At 36.8% G+C, this 14,891-nt stretch overlaps 1 protein-coding gene across 5 annotated transcripts in view; it reads left to right on the top strand.

The window, feature by feature from the left end:
- LOC126069875 (probable ubiquitin carboxyl-terminal hydrolase FAF-X) overlaps positions 1-14,891 on the top strand; it is a 173,975-nt gene that overhangs the window by 20,678 nt on the left and 138,406 nt on the right. For all 5 annotated transcript variants that reach the window (XR_007516092.1, XM_049873523.1, XM_049873524.1 and 2 more), the window contains one exon: positions 10,628-10,881. Coding sequence is in view for 4 of the 5 variants with exons in the window: in XM_049873523.1 (XP_049729480.1) it covers positions 10,786-10,881 (96 nt within the window). In the remaining variant the exon portion in view is untranslated. The remainder of the gene's footprint in view (positions 1-10,627; positions 10,882-14,891) is intronic.

Below are 14,891 nucleotides of genomic sequence, written 5' to 3'. Positions count from 1 at the left end.
TTGGCAGCTAGAAGCACGAATTCAGTGTTCCAGTTCCAGGGAAAGGCTTTCTCTCTCTGATTTTTCATTCAGTCTTCCCATGGCCTGGGAGCTTGTCAGTGCAGAGACCCCGGGTCTAAAGGATGTGCTGCTGGCTCTTCTTCGTTTATAGTAATGAAGTCCCCCATCTTTCTGCTTTTTTCTGTCCTTTATATCTCAAAAGAGATTAATTTAAGACACAACCTAATATTATAGATTGAGTCCTATCTTTAAACATAACTACCTCTAATCGAGCCTCATTAATGTCATCAAGGTAAGATTTACAACACATAGAAAAATCACATCAGATAACAAAATGGTGGCCAGTCACAGTACTGGAAATCATAGCCTAGCCAAGTTGACAGACATTTTTTGGGAATACATTACAATCCATAACAGGAGTCTACTACATTTTTTTCTGTAAGCTGACTACTAGATGCTGATGGTGATTAATTATTCTAACTGGGTAGCCATGATCACCCTTTTTCAAGGTCCCAAGGAAAGAGATGAGTCAAAGTTGTTAGAGTTTGTTTTTGAGCATGAATATGAGATTAGTATGCTAAGTTTCATAATAAGACAATAGCATCACTGTATGAAAACAGTATGTGAAGGGTTTGACAGAACTTGATTTTTGGCATTTTTTACTTGAAGTTCATTGATAAAGTAGTTGGCTTGTTTTTATGCATCTTGGGATTCATCGATGAGCAACACTAATATAGCTTCTGTCATTATGTAGCTTATGTTTTAATGTATTGGGAGATAATGACAGATATTAAGAAAAATGGGAGGACTGTGAGATCCTAGAGCAGGGGTGCTTGTATCTTAGGAGAGGCTTTTCCAAGGAAGGCCACATTTGAGTTGACAGCTGAAAAATGAGAGTGCACTAATTAAGGAAATTGGTTGTAACAGTGACCTAAAAAATGGCCTGGAGTTGGGGGTGGGGGTACATTTTAAGAACAGCAAGAAAGCAAAAAAAAAAAAAAAGAGAAAGACCTGAAAGTTAAAATGAGAGTTAGTCTTCTAAAAATACAATTTACAGTCTTCTAAAAACTGGTTATTATATGAGTTAAAAATATTGGAGGCTCCTATCATGCAGGTAATTAGTTGCCCACAATTAGCAGTTTCTCTTATCTCTACCATAAGCTTTTTTTTTTTAATAATTTTCATTGTGCTTTAAGTGAATGTTTACAAATCAAGTCAGTCTCTCACACAAAAACCCATATTCACCTTGCTCTACACACTCCCAATTACTCTCCCCATAAGGAGACAGCCCGCTCTCTCCCTCCACTTTCTCTTTTCGTGTCCATTTCCCCAGCTTCTAACCCCCTCCCACCCTCTCATCTCCCCTCCAGGCAGGAGATTCCAACATAGTCTCAAGTGTCCACCTGATCCAAGAAGCTCACTCCTCACCAGCATCCCTCTCCAACCCACTGTCCAGTCCAGTCCATGTCTGAGGAGTTGGCTTCGGGAATGGTTCCTGTCCTGGGCCAACAGAATCTACCATAAGCATTTTGAGAAACTCATAATATTTGTTATTCATTACTGTGGAATTATTTTGTAAAGTCTTTGTGTTTTGGTAATGCCTAAATGTGTCCTAGACATTTGTAATGACTGCACGTACCATATCAGGATCATTTTATGGATATGGAAGGGAAGAAGAATTAGCAACTGATACTGTATGTGGGATATCTTTCTTCCAGACACCAGTATATTTAAGAATTTCCTCGTCTTATTGAATACATTGCAACAATAGACTTTTTTATTCAGAATCCTTCTTTACAAGTCATAATTTACATGACTGCAATGGGTTTAAGTGAAAATTTATAAGTAAGTGTTTTCATAGTCAACATTATTTTATTTATTTGAAATTACACCTGCTACTTAAAATGCTTCTTAAGTGAATTACAGTGCATATAAAAATGTATAATGTAGATTAAAATTATTTAAATCGATGACTTAAGGTTCTTTTTTTTTCTTACAATGTTAATTGCAAAATAATGTACAGGTATTTTTGTGTAAAGAGGAACCTTGATGGCATGATGGTTAAGAGCCCAGCTGCTCATCAAAAGGCCAGCAGTTTCAATCCACCAGCTAGACTTTGGAAACCTGCTCTGTCTGCTAGGGTGCCATGAGCCAGAATCGACTTGATGGCAATGGGTTTTTTGTGTAAGACAGTTATTAAATTTACCAAATACTTCAGAGTAAACTGTAAAAGTAGTAACCTCTGTTGTGTAGTGCTGGCCAAATTTAGGTTGCATTTTTCAGTTATGCTTATTACTTCTGCCACGTTCAGATTTTGAGAAGGGAAAAACAAGGGTTATAGATGTCACTTAAACTTAGAAGAAAAGGCATTTGAAAGGAGCAGTAAAGATTTTGAGTAATTTAGTCCTTTGTTTTAATGTATAAAGCCACAATAAATAAAATTGACTTAGTAAAGTAATGCTCATCGGTAAGTAGAAGGATAGAATGTCAAAGTCAGTTTTTTGAAAAGCATAATTCATTTCGACATCGAGAAAAGAAAGTATTTGTTGGGGTATTGGAGTAGCTGTTAGCTTGTTTTTCTTATTCTCCTATTTTTCTTTATTCTTTGAATTTTACTGTACTGTGATAAAATATATGGAAAACCTGGTGGCACAGTGGTTAAGTGCTACGGCTGCTAACCAAAGGGTCAGCAATTTGAATCTGCCAGGCGCTCCTTGGAAACTCTGTGGGGCAGTTCTGCGTGATAGCAGTGGGTTTGGTTTCGTGGTAAAATATATAACAAAACGTTTGTCCATTTAGTTGTTTTTACATGTATACTTCCGTGACATTAATGACATTCATGTATTGTACAATCATTACCACTGTTTCCAGATATTTTTTCATGCTTAGCAGAAACTCAGTATGTGTTTAAGCAATAACTACCCTTTACCTCTTCCCACCCGTAGCTGGTAATCACTAATAAACTTTAGTCATCTGCATTTTCCTCTTCTAGATAGGGTTGCTATCGACGGCACTGGGTTTGGCTTGGTTTGGTTTTAGATGTTTCCTACAAATGGAATCATATATTTGTCATTATGTGTCTGACTTAATTTACTCACCATAAGGTCATAGCACGTATCAGAACTGTGAACAGATGAATGAAGTTCCATTGTATAGATACACCACAATTTGTTTATGTATTCATCTGTTGATGGACACTTGGGCTGTTTCTACCTTTTGGCTCTTGTTGGTAATGCTGCACTGAACTTTGGTATAGAGGTATCTGTTTAGTCTCTGCTTTCAGTAGGAGTGGAATTGCCGGGTCAATGGCAATTTTAACTTTATTAGGAACCTCTGAACTATTTTCCAGAGCAGTTGCACTGTTAAAATTCTCGCCAGCAATAGAAAAGGGTTTCAGTTTCTCCACATACACACCAGTATTTGCTGTTTCTGGTAACAGCCATCCTTATATATATGTTAAGCAGCATTTCGCTTTTTTTTTTTTTTTCATTGTGATGAAAACATGCCTTTATAGATATACCAACTCACCAGTTTCCATTATGGTTTTGATTTGTATTTCCTTAATGACTGATGATGTATATCTTTGGTGAAATGTCTATTCAGGTCATTTGCTCATTTGTAAAATTGGATTGGATTGTCTTTTTGTTGTTGGCATATGAGAGTTTCTTTATGTACATTCTGGATATTATGTAAATCCTTTTCAGATATATAGTTTCTAAATATTTCGTTCTGTGGGTTGCCTCATCACTTTGTTGATCAAGTCCTTTGATGCACAAAAGGTTTTAATTTTGATGAGGTCAGATTTATCTGTTTTGTTTTTTGTTGCTCCTGCTTTTGTTGTCCTTAAGGATCATCGTCGAAAGTTAGATCCCAAAGCATTACCGCTGTTTTTTTCTAAGCGTTTTATGGTTTCCGTTCTTACATTTAGGTTTGGTAGTCAATTTGAATTAGTTTTCAAATGTATGCTGTGAGGAATGGCTCCAACACCATCTTTTACAGGTGAAGATCCAGTTGTCCTGCTATCATGTATCGAAGGGACTATTTTTTCCCATCATTGTTGAAAATCAGTTGACCAAGATGCATGACTTTATTTCTGAATTAATTTCATTTCATTGGTCTCTATGTCTATCCTTATGCCAGTATCAGAATGTTTTGATTACTAGCTTTATATCAGGAAGTGTGAGTCTGTTCGTGTGTTTTTTTTTAAGGATTGCTTTGGATATTCCTGACCCTTTACAATTCCATATAAGTTTGAGGATCGGCATCTCCATTTCTGCCAAAAAGCCTGTTGGAATTTTGATAGCGACTGCACTGGATGTATACATCACCTTGGGCAGTATTAGCATCTTATCATTATTTTTTGCATCCTTGAACACAGACTATCCTCCCATTTATTTAGGTCTTCTTTAGTTTCTTCTAGCAGTGTTTCTACCTCTCAGTAAATAAGTTTTTCACCTCACTGATTAAATTTATTTCTGGCTATGTTATTCTCTTAGATGTTGTTATAAGTGAAATTGTTTTGTTAATTTTCTTCTCAGATTGTTCAGTGCCAGTGTATAAAAACGCAACTGATTTTTGTTGACCTTTTGAGATTATCTGAATGTAGGATCAAGTTATCTGTAAAAATATAGTCTGATTTTTTTTTCCTTTCAGGTTAGGATAAGTTCTGCTTCATTTTCTTTGCTAATTACTTTGGCTCAAACTCCCATTATTATCCTTGACTAGCAGTGGTGGATATAGACAGCCACGTCTTATACCTGATCTTAAGGGGAAAGCTTTCAGTCTTTCTCTACTGAGTGTGATGGTAGCTCATAAATGACATTAATTATATTGTCTTAGTCATTTAGTGCTGCTGTAACAGAAATACCACAAGTAGATGGTGTCAACAAACAGAAGTTTATTCTCTTACAGTCTGATAGTTCGAATTGAGGGCATCAGCCCCAGGGGAAGGCTTTCTTTGCCAGATTTGGGGTGATGTCGTTGTCATCAGTTTTTCCCCTGGTCTTCACATAGGGACCCCAGGTCCAAAGGACACACTCTGCTCCTGATTCCGGAGCTTGCTTCTCTCTTTTATATCTCAAAAGAGATTGATTTAAGACACAACCTAATCTCATAGATTACCTCATTTACATAACTGCCTGTAATCCTACCTCATTAACATCATGGAGGTGGGATTTACAACACATGGGAAAATTATGTCAAATGACAAAATGGTGGCCAGTTGAACAGTACTGGGAATCATGTCCTAGCCAAGATGGACAGATGTTTTTGGGTGATACAGTTCAACCCATGACATATTTTGAGGAATTTCCCTTCAACTCCTGTTTTGTTGAGTGTTTTTATCTTGAAAGATTTTGTCAGATGTCTTTTCTGCATTGATTATGATGATCATGTAGTTCTTTTCCTTTGTTAAATAAACATTGGATTTATCAATGTAGTGTGTTAACATTGATTTTATAAAGTTGACCACCCTTTTATTCCTGGGATAAATCTCACTGGGTCATGGTTTACAATTATTTTAATATAATAATTTAATTTTAATAACATTTAGTTTTGGGGGATTTTTTTTTTTAATTGAGATTTTTGCCTGTGTATTCATACAGGTTGTTGGTGCATAGTTTTCTTGCAGTGTCTTTGTCTGGCTTTGGTTTCAGAGTAATTCTGGCCTCATAGAATGAGTTAGGAAGCGTTCCCTCCTTCATTTTGGAAGTGTTTGAGAAATACTGGTTTAATTTTGGTTAAAGAAGGATTGGCTTAAATTAAAATTACTTGTAGTTTTTAAATTTTGACTTAATGGTTTTGTTGTGTTTAGTGCTTTGGATTACTGACTAAATCTCTTAATTTACTATAGTCTGTTGAGATTTTCATCTTGTGTTTTTTAGGTAGCTTAGGTTTTTCTAAAGGAGCCCTGATGGTGCAACGGCTGCTAACTGATAGATAGGCCGTTCAAACCCACCCAGTAGCTCTGCAGGAGAAAGACCTGGCGATCTGATCTCATTAAAATACGACCTAGAACTTTGGAAATCTATCTGGCGTTATCTTAAACAGTTAGAAATAGAACTACCATACAACCCAGAAATCCCACTCCTCGGAATATACCCTAGAGCCTTCACACAAACAGATACATGCACACCCATGTTTATTGCAGCTCTGTTTACAATAGCAAAAAGATGGAAGCAACCAAGGTGTCCATCAACGGATGAATGGGTAAATAAATTGTGGTATATTCACACAATGGAATACTACGCATCGATAAAGAACAGTGACGAACTTGTGAAACATTTCATAACATGGAGAAACCTGGAAGGCATTATGCTGAGCGAACTCAGTCAGAGGCAAAAGGACGAATATTGTGTAAGACCACTATTATAAGATCTTGAGAAATAGTATAAACTGAGAAGAACACATACTTTTGTGGTTACGAGGCTGGGAGGGAGGGAGAGGGTTTTTGACTGATTAGTTAGTAGATAAGAACTGCTTTAGGTGAAGGGAAGAACAATACTCAACACAGGGAAGGTCAGCTCAACTGGACTGGACCAAAAGCAAAGAAGTTTACGGGATAAACTGAATGCTTCAAAGGTCAGCAGAGCAAGGGCAGGGGTTTGGGGACCATGGTTTAAGGGGACTTCTAAGTCAATTGGCCAAATAATTCTATTATGAAAACATTCTGCATCCCACTTTGAAGAAAAAAAAAAAAAAATACGACCTAGAAAACCCTGTGGGGCAGTTGTACTCTGTCACATGGGGTTGCTATGAGACAAAGTCAACTCAACGGCTTCCAACAACAGCGACATGTTTCTCTAGGAATTTTTCCACGTCCTCTAAGTTACTGGCATACTGTTGTTTTCTCACCCTTTTCTATTTTTGAAAGGTGTGTGGTTTTTCTTCACTTTCATTTTTAATAGTTGTGTCCATTTTCTGTTTTTCTCTATTAGTTTACCTAAAGGCTTATTGATTTAATAATATCTTTTCAAAGAACCAGTTTTAGTTTTCTTAAGTCACTGTGATGTTTTTATAATTTATATTTAGTATTCCCCCACTGATCTTTGTTACTTCCTTCCTTTGAACTTAGTTTGGTCTTCTTTCTTTAGTTCCCCAAGTTGTAAACTTAGGTTGTAGATGTGAGATCGTCTTCTATAATGTATGTGTTTTTTGCCATAAGTTGTCCTCTGAGCACTGCCTCGCTGCATCCCGTAAGTTTTGTTATGTTGTGCTTTAATTTTTCTTCAACTTTTAAGTATTTTTTTATTTTTCTCTGTGGTTCTTTAGTAGTGTGCTGTTTAATTTCTATGTGTGTGTTTTCCAGGTTGTTTTCCTTATTAATTTCTACTGTCATTCATTTGTGGTTAAGGTATTTTATATGATTGCAATTTTTTTAAAGCATAATCCTTTTATTTTAAAATATGTTCATAGGGTATTGAATTTTATTAGACATTTGGGTCATTTGTTGGAATTATCGTATGTTCTTTTTTGTATTTATGTGTAATGTATTTTATATATTATAGATGATCAAATATATTGAGCTAAAAGCTGAGTTTTCCTGGCATTTAGCTAAGTGATATTTCCATCATGTCACCCTCAGATTATTTAATACTTGATAGAGACCATGTGTTTCTTATTTTTCTAGGGCAGCATCACACAAACATTTTTGGAAAGAGGTATTAAATATATGCAGTTTTTTTTTAATTTGGAGTAGCCTAATGGCCCCTTTGACGGTCCCCATCCCATCCTTATGCTCTGGCTTTGCCCAGATTCTCCACTTTCCCTTTTATCAAAACTAGCCTTTTCATAATTTAGAAATGTATTTAAGATAAACATCCTTGTGTGCCATAGCAGGGCAGGAGACAGCTAAGAAGAGTACTGTTGAGTTCTTAGTTTTGATTCATCTATAAATTGGTCCCTAGGTGGTGCAAACCTGACTGCCAGTCTGAAAAAGTGGAAGATAAGCTTGGTGATCCCCCTTCATTGGAGTTACAGCTAAGAAAGCCCTGTGAAGCAGTTCTGTGTAACACACGAGGTTGCCACTAGTCGGAATTGACTTGATGGCAAGCTCCAACAACATTAATTGGCCACATTTCATTGCCGTTAACAAAGCATTAACAGTTCTTTTGTTCCTTCATTTCTTTTATGTTCAAAAACCTTTTGACGCTTTTATATGTGAACCTCTCATATTGTTTTTGTTGTTCTTGTTGTTGTTATAGCTGGAGATAATTGGCTTATGTCACATTTTCTTTTCCTCAGAACTGAATATACATCATTTCATTGTTATCCGACATTGAATGTGCTCAGCAGAAATCTAAGATCACCCTGATTTTTTCATCTAGTGGGTGATTTGCATTGTTTTTCTGAATGTCTGTGTAATTCTTATGCTTGTATTTGATAGTCTAGTCGATGGTTCTCCATTTAGAATCTTATATTGTGTTTGATGTCTGAATCATGATGTGCCCGTTCACTCTTCCAATTCATTTTTTTCTTTGAATTTTAGGGTATACGTGTCATACAGTTTGTTGAATTGTCTTACTCAGAAGCATCATTGCTTCCTGAGATGATTCTTTTCTCTCCATATCATTTAAATTTTCTGTAATTGTTTGAATGTTTTTGTCTTCCTTTTTTTAAATCTGCATTCGCTGTTTTGTTTTAAAACTTCCAAATAACACTCCTTTGCACTTTAGCGATGTCTGTTTGCTCCTTTTCAAGTTCTGAAGTAATGTTGATTTGGGCATCAGTTTATTGTTTTAGCTTGCAGTCTCCCTTTTCATCTCATTTTTATCATCTTACGATATTCATTTAATAATTCATTGTTGTATAGTGTGACACAGTTATAGAGAAGTTCCACTGTTAGTCGAGTAATGTTTCCTTCAAAGTTGGCTTGTCTTCCTATATTCTCTCTTTTCTTCCCCTCCCCCTGCTTTTAGCTGTCACATATTTGCATAGTTGATAGTTGTGTGATTCCTTTTTGTCTTGCTCATGTTCTCTACTGACATTGTTTGGTCTCATATAAACTTGTGACTTCATAACACTTTTCCTGCCTTGTATGAGAAGTTCTTGTTTTCCTTTCCAAGTTACAATATGACAGTCAAGTTTTTTGTCTTCCACCATTTTTAAGTAGCCTAAGGAGAAAATGGAGTCCCTGGGAGGTGAAAATGGTTAATGTATATGGCTCCTAGCCTGTGTTTGGAGGTTCTAATCTACCCAGAGGGGTCTTGAAAGAAATGCCTTATGATCTACTTCCAAAAATTCAGCTGTTGACAAATCATGGTTTTACACTGACATGCACGAGATTACCATGAGTCAGAATTTACTCAATGACAACTGATTTTTTAGAATACTTAGAAAATACTGTGTCTCCAAAAGTTTATTTAAACATACAAATTCAACCTACCTAGCTAGAGGCATCTCACATTTTCATTGAGGGAGGGGTATCCTTTGAGCTACAGCTTGCTCTTAAATTTGTGATGTAGTTCTGGAACCTTCATTTTTACCAGAGAGAGTCACTAGCATTGTCTGATTTCCATGATTTACCTGCTTCACCCTAGGAGCCATACTGTTATGCCTCAACCAAAAGAGGAAAAAAGTAAGGACACACTGGGTTTGGGAGTATTAATGAAAAATTTCAGGACATTGTAACTCACTGTCACTCCTGGAATGGGGTGACTGGAGTAGGTGGGGGAATGGTTAAGAATGAATCTGTGTTGTGCCCTTCCTTACGATTCTAGAATCCCCTCTAGTTTTCCTTCTATTACTTAAAAAAAAAAAAAATCCCTAGTTTACTTTGTTTTTCTTTTGTTAGTTCCTCTTAGTCTTTTTTTATTCACTTGCTTCCATATTAGGGAAGGAAATCTCTGAATTGCAAGTTAAATTTGTTGCATTAACTCAAAAATTATGCTAAGCATGTTAAAATAAATAATGCTTTGAGGAACGTATATTAAACCACACTGCAAAGACCAATAAGTCCTACGGTGTTTAAGTAATACATTTATGAACAATTTAATTAGCAGAAAGACCGTAAATTAAATTTCTTTCAATTCCAGATCATTGCTTTTTACATTAATTTCAACTAAACATTAGGTTAATTAATTCATTAAATAAACAAATAGATATTTTGTGTTGACTGCAAGTACAGCGAGACTGTGTCTTACATACTTTGGACATGTTCAGGAGGGATCAGTTCCTGGAGAAGGACATCATGCTTGGCAAAGCAGAGGGTCAATGGGAAAGAGAAAGACCATCAACGAGGTGAATTGACACAGTGGCTGCAACAATGGGCTCAAGCATAACAACAATTGTGAGGATGGTGCAGGACCGGGCAGTGTTTCGTTCTGTTGTGCATAGGGTCACTATGAGTTGGAACCAACTCAACGGCACCTAACAACAACAACGTGTTATGTATTATATAACATTATATAATATTAAGACTATAGTTTTTCTGTTTTCTTATTATAACTGCTGGAACAACAATGTTTAGTCAACAATATTAATGAAATTTTGGTTTTTACTTCTGTGTTTCTTACAGCCATCTGTTATTAACTGTAGAGACTCTTGTGATATAACCGTGTTACAACTGGACTGATTTCTTACGGTGTTATTTTACACTTAAAGCTTGTGCCGTTTTTCTTTTTACTTTCAGATTATGAAATCATTTCTGCAAGATGATCTGTTCTTGAATTGGAGATTTTTAAGACTGACATATGCTGATACTTCATCTTCTATAAGTAGAGTATAATTTCTTCTCTTGCAACAACTGCATAGGCAAGCTTAATTGCCAGGATCTGTTTTGTGTTGAGCATGACAGCCACAACTCATGGCTCTCCAGTAGGAGGGAATGATAATGAAGGCCAGGCTTCTGATGGACCGCCTCAGCCCCCATTACAACAGAATCAGGTACGATATTAAACATATCCGTTAGAACTATATTATTTTGGGTACTATGGAATACTCAATGATAGTGCATGTCCTGAATTGTAATGAAATAATCATAAAAGCTATTATGACTGTAAATTACACTTTAGAAAAAATGTCCCCTCATCTTTCCAAAATTATTACCATTAACAGTAACTCAGTGTCCTCTAAGCAGATGACTTGCCTTTTCCCCCTCCCTTCAATTCCTGGTAACCACTACTAAGCTTTGGCATCTATAGGTTTGCTTATTTCCTTTGTTTGGGATTATGCAATATTTGACCATTTGTGACTGACTTATTTTACTCTGTATAATGTTTTAAAGTCCATCTGTCTTTTAGCATATGTCAGGATTGCATTTACCTTCATGGTTGAGTAATACTCCTTTGTATGTGTGTACCATATTCTGTCTTTTCATTCATCTGTTGATGAATGCTTGGGTTGTTTGCAGCGTTCAGCTCTGGTGAACAGTGCTGTAGTGAACATTAGTGTACAGGTTTATTTTTGCACTCTTGCTTTCAGTTCCTTTGGGTATGTACCTAAGGTTAAGATTGATGGATCATATGGTAGTTCTATGTTTAGTTTTTTGAGGAACCACCCAGCTGTTTTCCACAATGACTTTATACTTTGGCATCCATACAAGCAGCGAACGAGGATCCTGGTATCTCCACATATTCTCCAACACCTGTTTTTCGTCCATTTTTTTTTTTCATAGTCACTCTAATGAGAGTAAAGCCATATCTCACTGAGATTTTGATGTGCCTCTCCCTAATGACTAAAAAAGGAGCTCTGGTGGTGCAGTGGTTTAAAGTACTCAGCTGCTGACTTAAAGGTCACTAGTTCAAACCTACCAGCCACTCCATGGGGGATAGATGTGGCAGTCTGCTTCTGTGAAATTACAGCCTTGGAAATGCCGTGGGGCAGTTTTACTCAGTGACGCAGAATCAACTTCACAGCAATAGGCTTTTTTTATTTTAGCGACTAATAATGTTGAACATTTTTTTATGTGCTGGTTGGCCATTTGTTTTCATGTCTATTTAAGTATGTCAGTACTTTTGAATGAATTATATTGTATGTATATACCACATTTCAAGTTCTTTGCCCATTTTTTGATTGGGTTTTTTGTCTTTTTGTTTAATTATAATAGTTCTTAAATATTCTGGATATTGAAAGTGTTTTCATAGATCCCAGTTCTTTGACAAAATTCTCCAGCATTTACTGTATGAATTCATGTTTTCTTGCACATTTATCACCCATGGGTCTTTTTCTATTGCCACGTTTTTTGTTTTTTTTGTCGGGGGGGGCTTTAATTTTCCATCTTGTTGTCGTATCTAGTGGTTACATTGAATGCTGAAAAATTTTATATAAAAAATTGATTCCAAGTGTTCTCATCTTCTAGAAAAGGTCACTGTTCTTTTTTCGATGGATACAGTGTTACTAATGATTTTAATTCAGTCACAGACTATGTTGAATCAGAGCTGCATAAGACTCAGTCTGTTCTTCTTTGCCAGGTTATCAACTGAGTATATAGTGTGGGTCCCTTAGCCCTGCAGATTCCAAACTCTTGGTCCTGTGAAAGTGCTGAAAAAATTGTCTCTGCCCTTTTAGAGGCTCCCACTTAGGTTTTGATTGTTGCCAAATGTGCACCTGAACATTGAGTGTATCCTGACAGTACATCCAACATTGTGCTTCCACCTGACTGTAATGGCATAATTTTAGCCTGTTGCTTCAAATAATGATCTTAAAAAGTGACTTTTATTGGCAAGCTCTTGCAGGACTAACTTGGCTGCCCTCTAACTTTTTTTTTTTTTCCATTTTTAAATTTTATTGTGCTTTAAGTGAAACTTTACAAGTCAAGTCGGACTCTTACAGAAAAATTTATAAACACCTTGAATGTAGTCCTCATTTCTCTCCCCCTAGTGAGACAGCACACTCCTTCCCTCCTCCATTTTTTTGTGTATCCGTTCAGCCAGCTTCTGACCCTCTCTACCCTTACATGTCCCGTTTAGACAAGAGATGCCAACATAGTCTCATGTGTCTACTTGATCCAAGAAGCTCACTCCTCCCCACTGTCATTCCGTATCCCTTAGTCTAGTCCAATCCCTTTCTGAAGAGTTTGCTTTAGGAATGGTTCCTGTCTTGGGCTAACAGAAGGTCTGGGGACCATGACCTCTGTGGTTATTGTAGTTTCAGTCAGACCATTAAGTCTGGTCTTTTTACAAGAATTTGAGTTCTGCATCTCCCTGCTCTCCTGTTTCTTCAGGGGTTCCTTGTTGTGTTCCGTGTCAGGGCAGTCGTCGATTATAGCAGGACACCATCTAGTTCTTCTGGTCTCAGGCGGATGTAGTGTGTGGTTTATGTGGCCATTTCTATCTCTTGGGCTCATAATTACTGTGTCTTTGGTATCCTCGTTGTCCTTTATTTCAGGTGGGTTGACACCAATTGATACATCTTAGATGGCTGCTTGCTAGCATTTAAGACCAGAAACCACTCTCGAAAATGGGATGCAGATTGTTAATGGATTTTATTATGCTAGCTGACTTAGATGTCCCCTGAACCATGGTCCTCAGACCCCCACCCCTGCTCCTCTGGCCTTCGAAGCGTTCAGCTTATTCAGGAAACTGCTTTTGGTACAGTACAGTGGTGTTGACCTCTCTTGTATTGTGTGTTCTCTTTTCCTTCACCTAAAATAGTTCTTATCTACTATCTAGTTAGTGAAAACCCATCTCCCCTCCCTCCTGCCCTCCTTCCCCACTCTCGTAACCATCAAAGAATATTTTCTTCTGTTTAAACTGTTTCTCGAGTTCTTATAATAGTGGTCTTATACAATATTTCCTTGTGCAACTGACTATTTCACTTAGCATAATGCCTCCACATTATGAAATGTTTCACGAATTCATCATTGTTCTTTATCGATGTATAGTAGTCCGTTGTGTGAATGTATCATAATTTAGTTATACATTCACCTGTTGATGGGCACCTTGGTTGCTTCCATCTTTTTGCTATTGTCAACAGTGCTGCAGTGAACATGGCTGTGCATGTATCTGTTCATGTAAAGTCTCTTATTTCTCTGGGGTATATTCCAAGGAGTGGGATTGCTGGATCATATGGTAGTTCTATCTCTAGCTTTTTAAGGAAGCACTAAATCGATTTCCAAAGCAGTTGTACCATTTTACATTCCCACCAGCAGTGTGTAAGTGTTCCAATCTCTCCACAACTTCTGCAACATTTATTATTATGTGTTTTTTGGATTAATGCCAACCTTCTTGGAGAGAGATGGAATCTCGTTGTAGTTTTGATTTGCATTTCTGTAATGACTAAAGATCCTGAGCATTTCCTCATGTATCTGTTAGCCACCTGAATATTTTCTTGAGTGAAGTGTCTGTTTATATCCTTTGCCTATTTTTTAATTGGGTTATTTATCTTTTTGTTGTTGAGTTTTTGCAGTATCATATAGCTTTTAAAGATCAGATGATGATTGGAAATGTCATAGCTAAAAACTTTTTCCCAGTCTGTAGGTAATCTTTTTACCCTTTTGGTGAAGTCTTTGGGTAAGCATAGGTGTTTGATTTTTAGGAGCTCCCAGTTATCTAGTTTCTCTTCTGCATTTTTAATAATATTTTCTACACTGTTTATGCCATGTGTTAGGTCTCCTAGCAGTGTCCCTATTTTTTCCTCCATGATCTTTGCCATCTTAGATTTTATATTTAGGTCTTTGATCCATTGTGAATTAGTTTTTGTGCATGGTGTAAGCTATGGGTCTTGTTTGATTTTTTTGCGGATGGATATCCAGTTATGCCAGCACTGTTTGTTAAACGGACTGCCTTTTCCCCCATTTAACTGCCTTTGGGACTTTGTGAAATATCAACTGCTCGTATGTGGATGGCTTTATGTCTGGATTCTCAATTCTGTTTCATTGGTCCACGTGTCTGTTGTTGTGCCGGTACCAGGCTGTTTTGACTACTGTTGCGATATAATAAGTTCTAAAATCAGGT

The sequence above is a fragment of the Elephas maximus genome, chromosome Y (genome assembly GCF_024166365.1).
Source record: "Elephas maximus indicus isolate mEleMax1 chromosome Y, mEleMax1 primary haplotype, whole genome shotgun sequence".
NCBI classification, from domain to species: domain Eukaryota; kingdom Metazoa; phylum Chordata; class Mammalia; order Proboscidea; family Elephantidae; genus Elephas; species Elephas maximus.
Note: the sequence above shows the minus strand (reverse complement) of the source record. Positions and strands in the feature narration are given on the sequence as shown.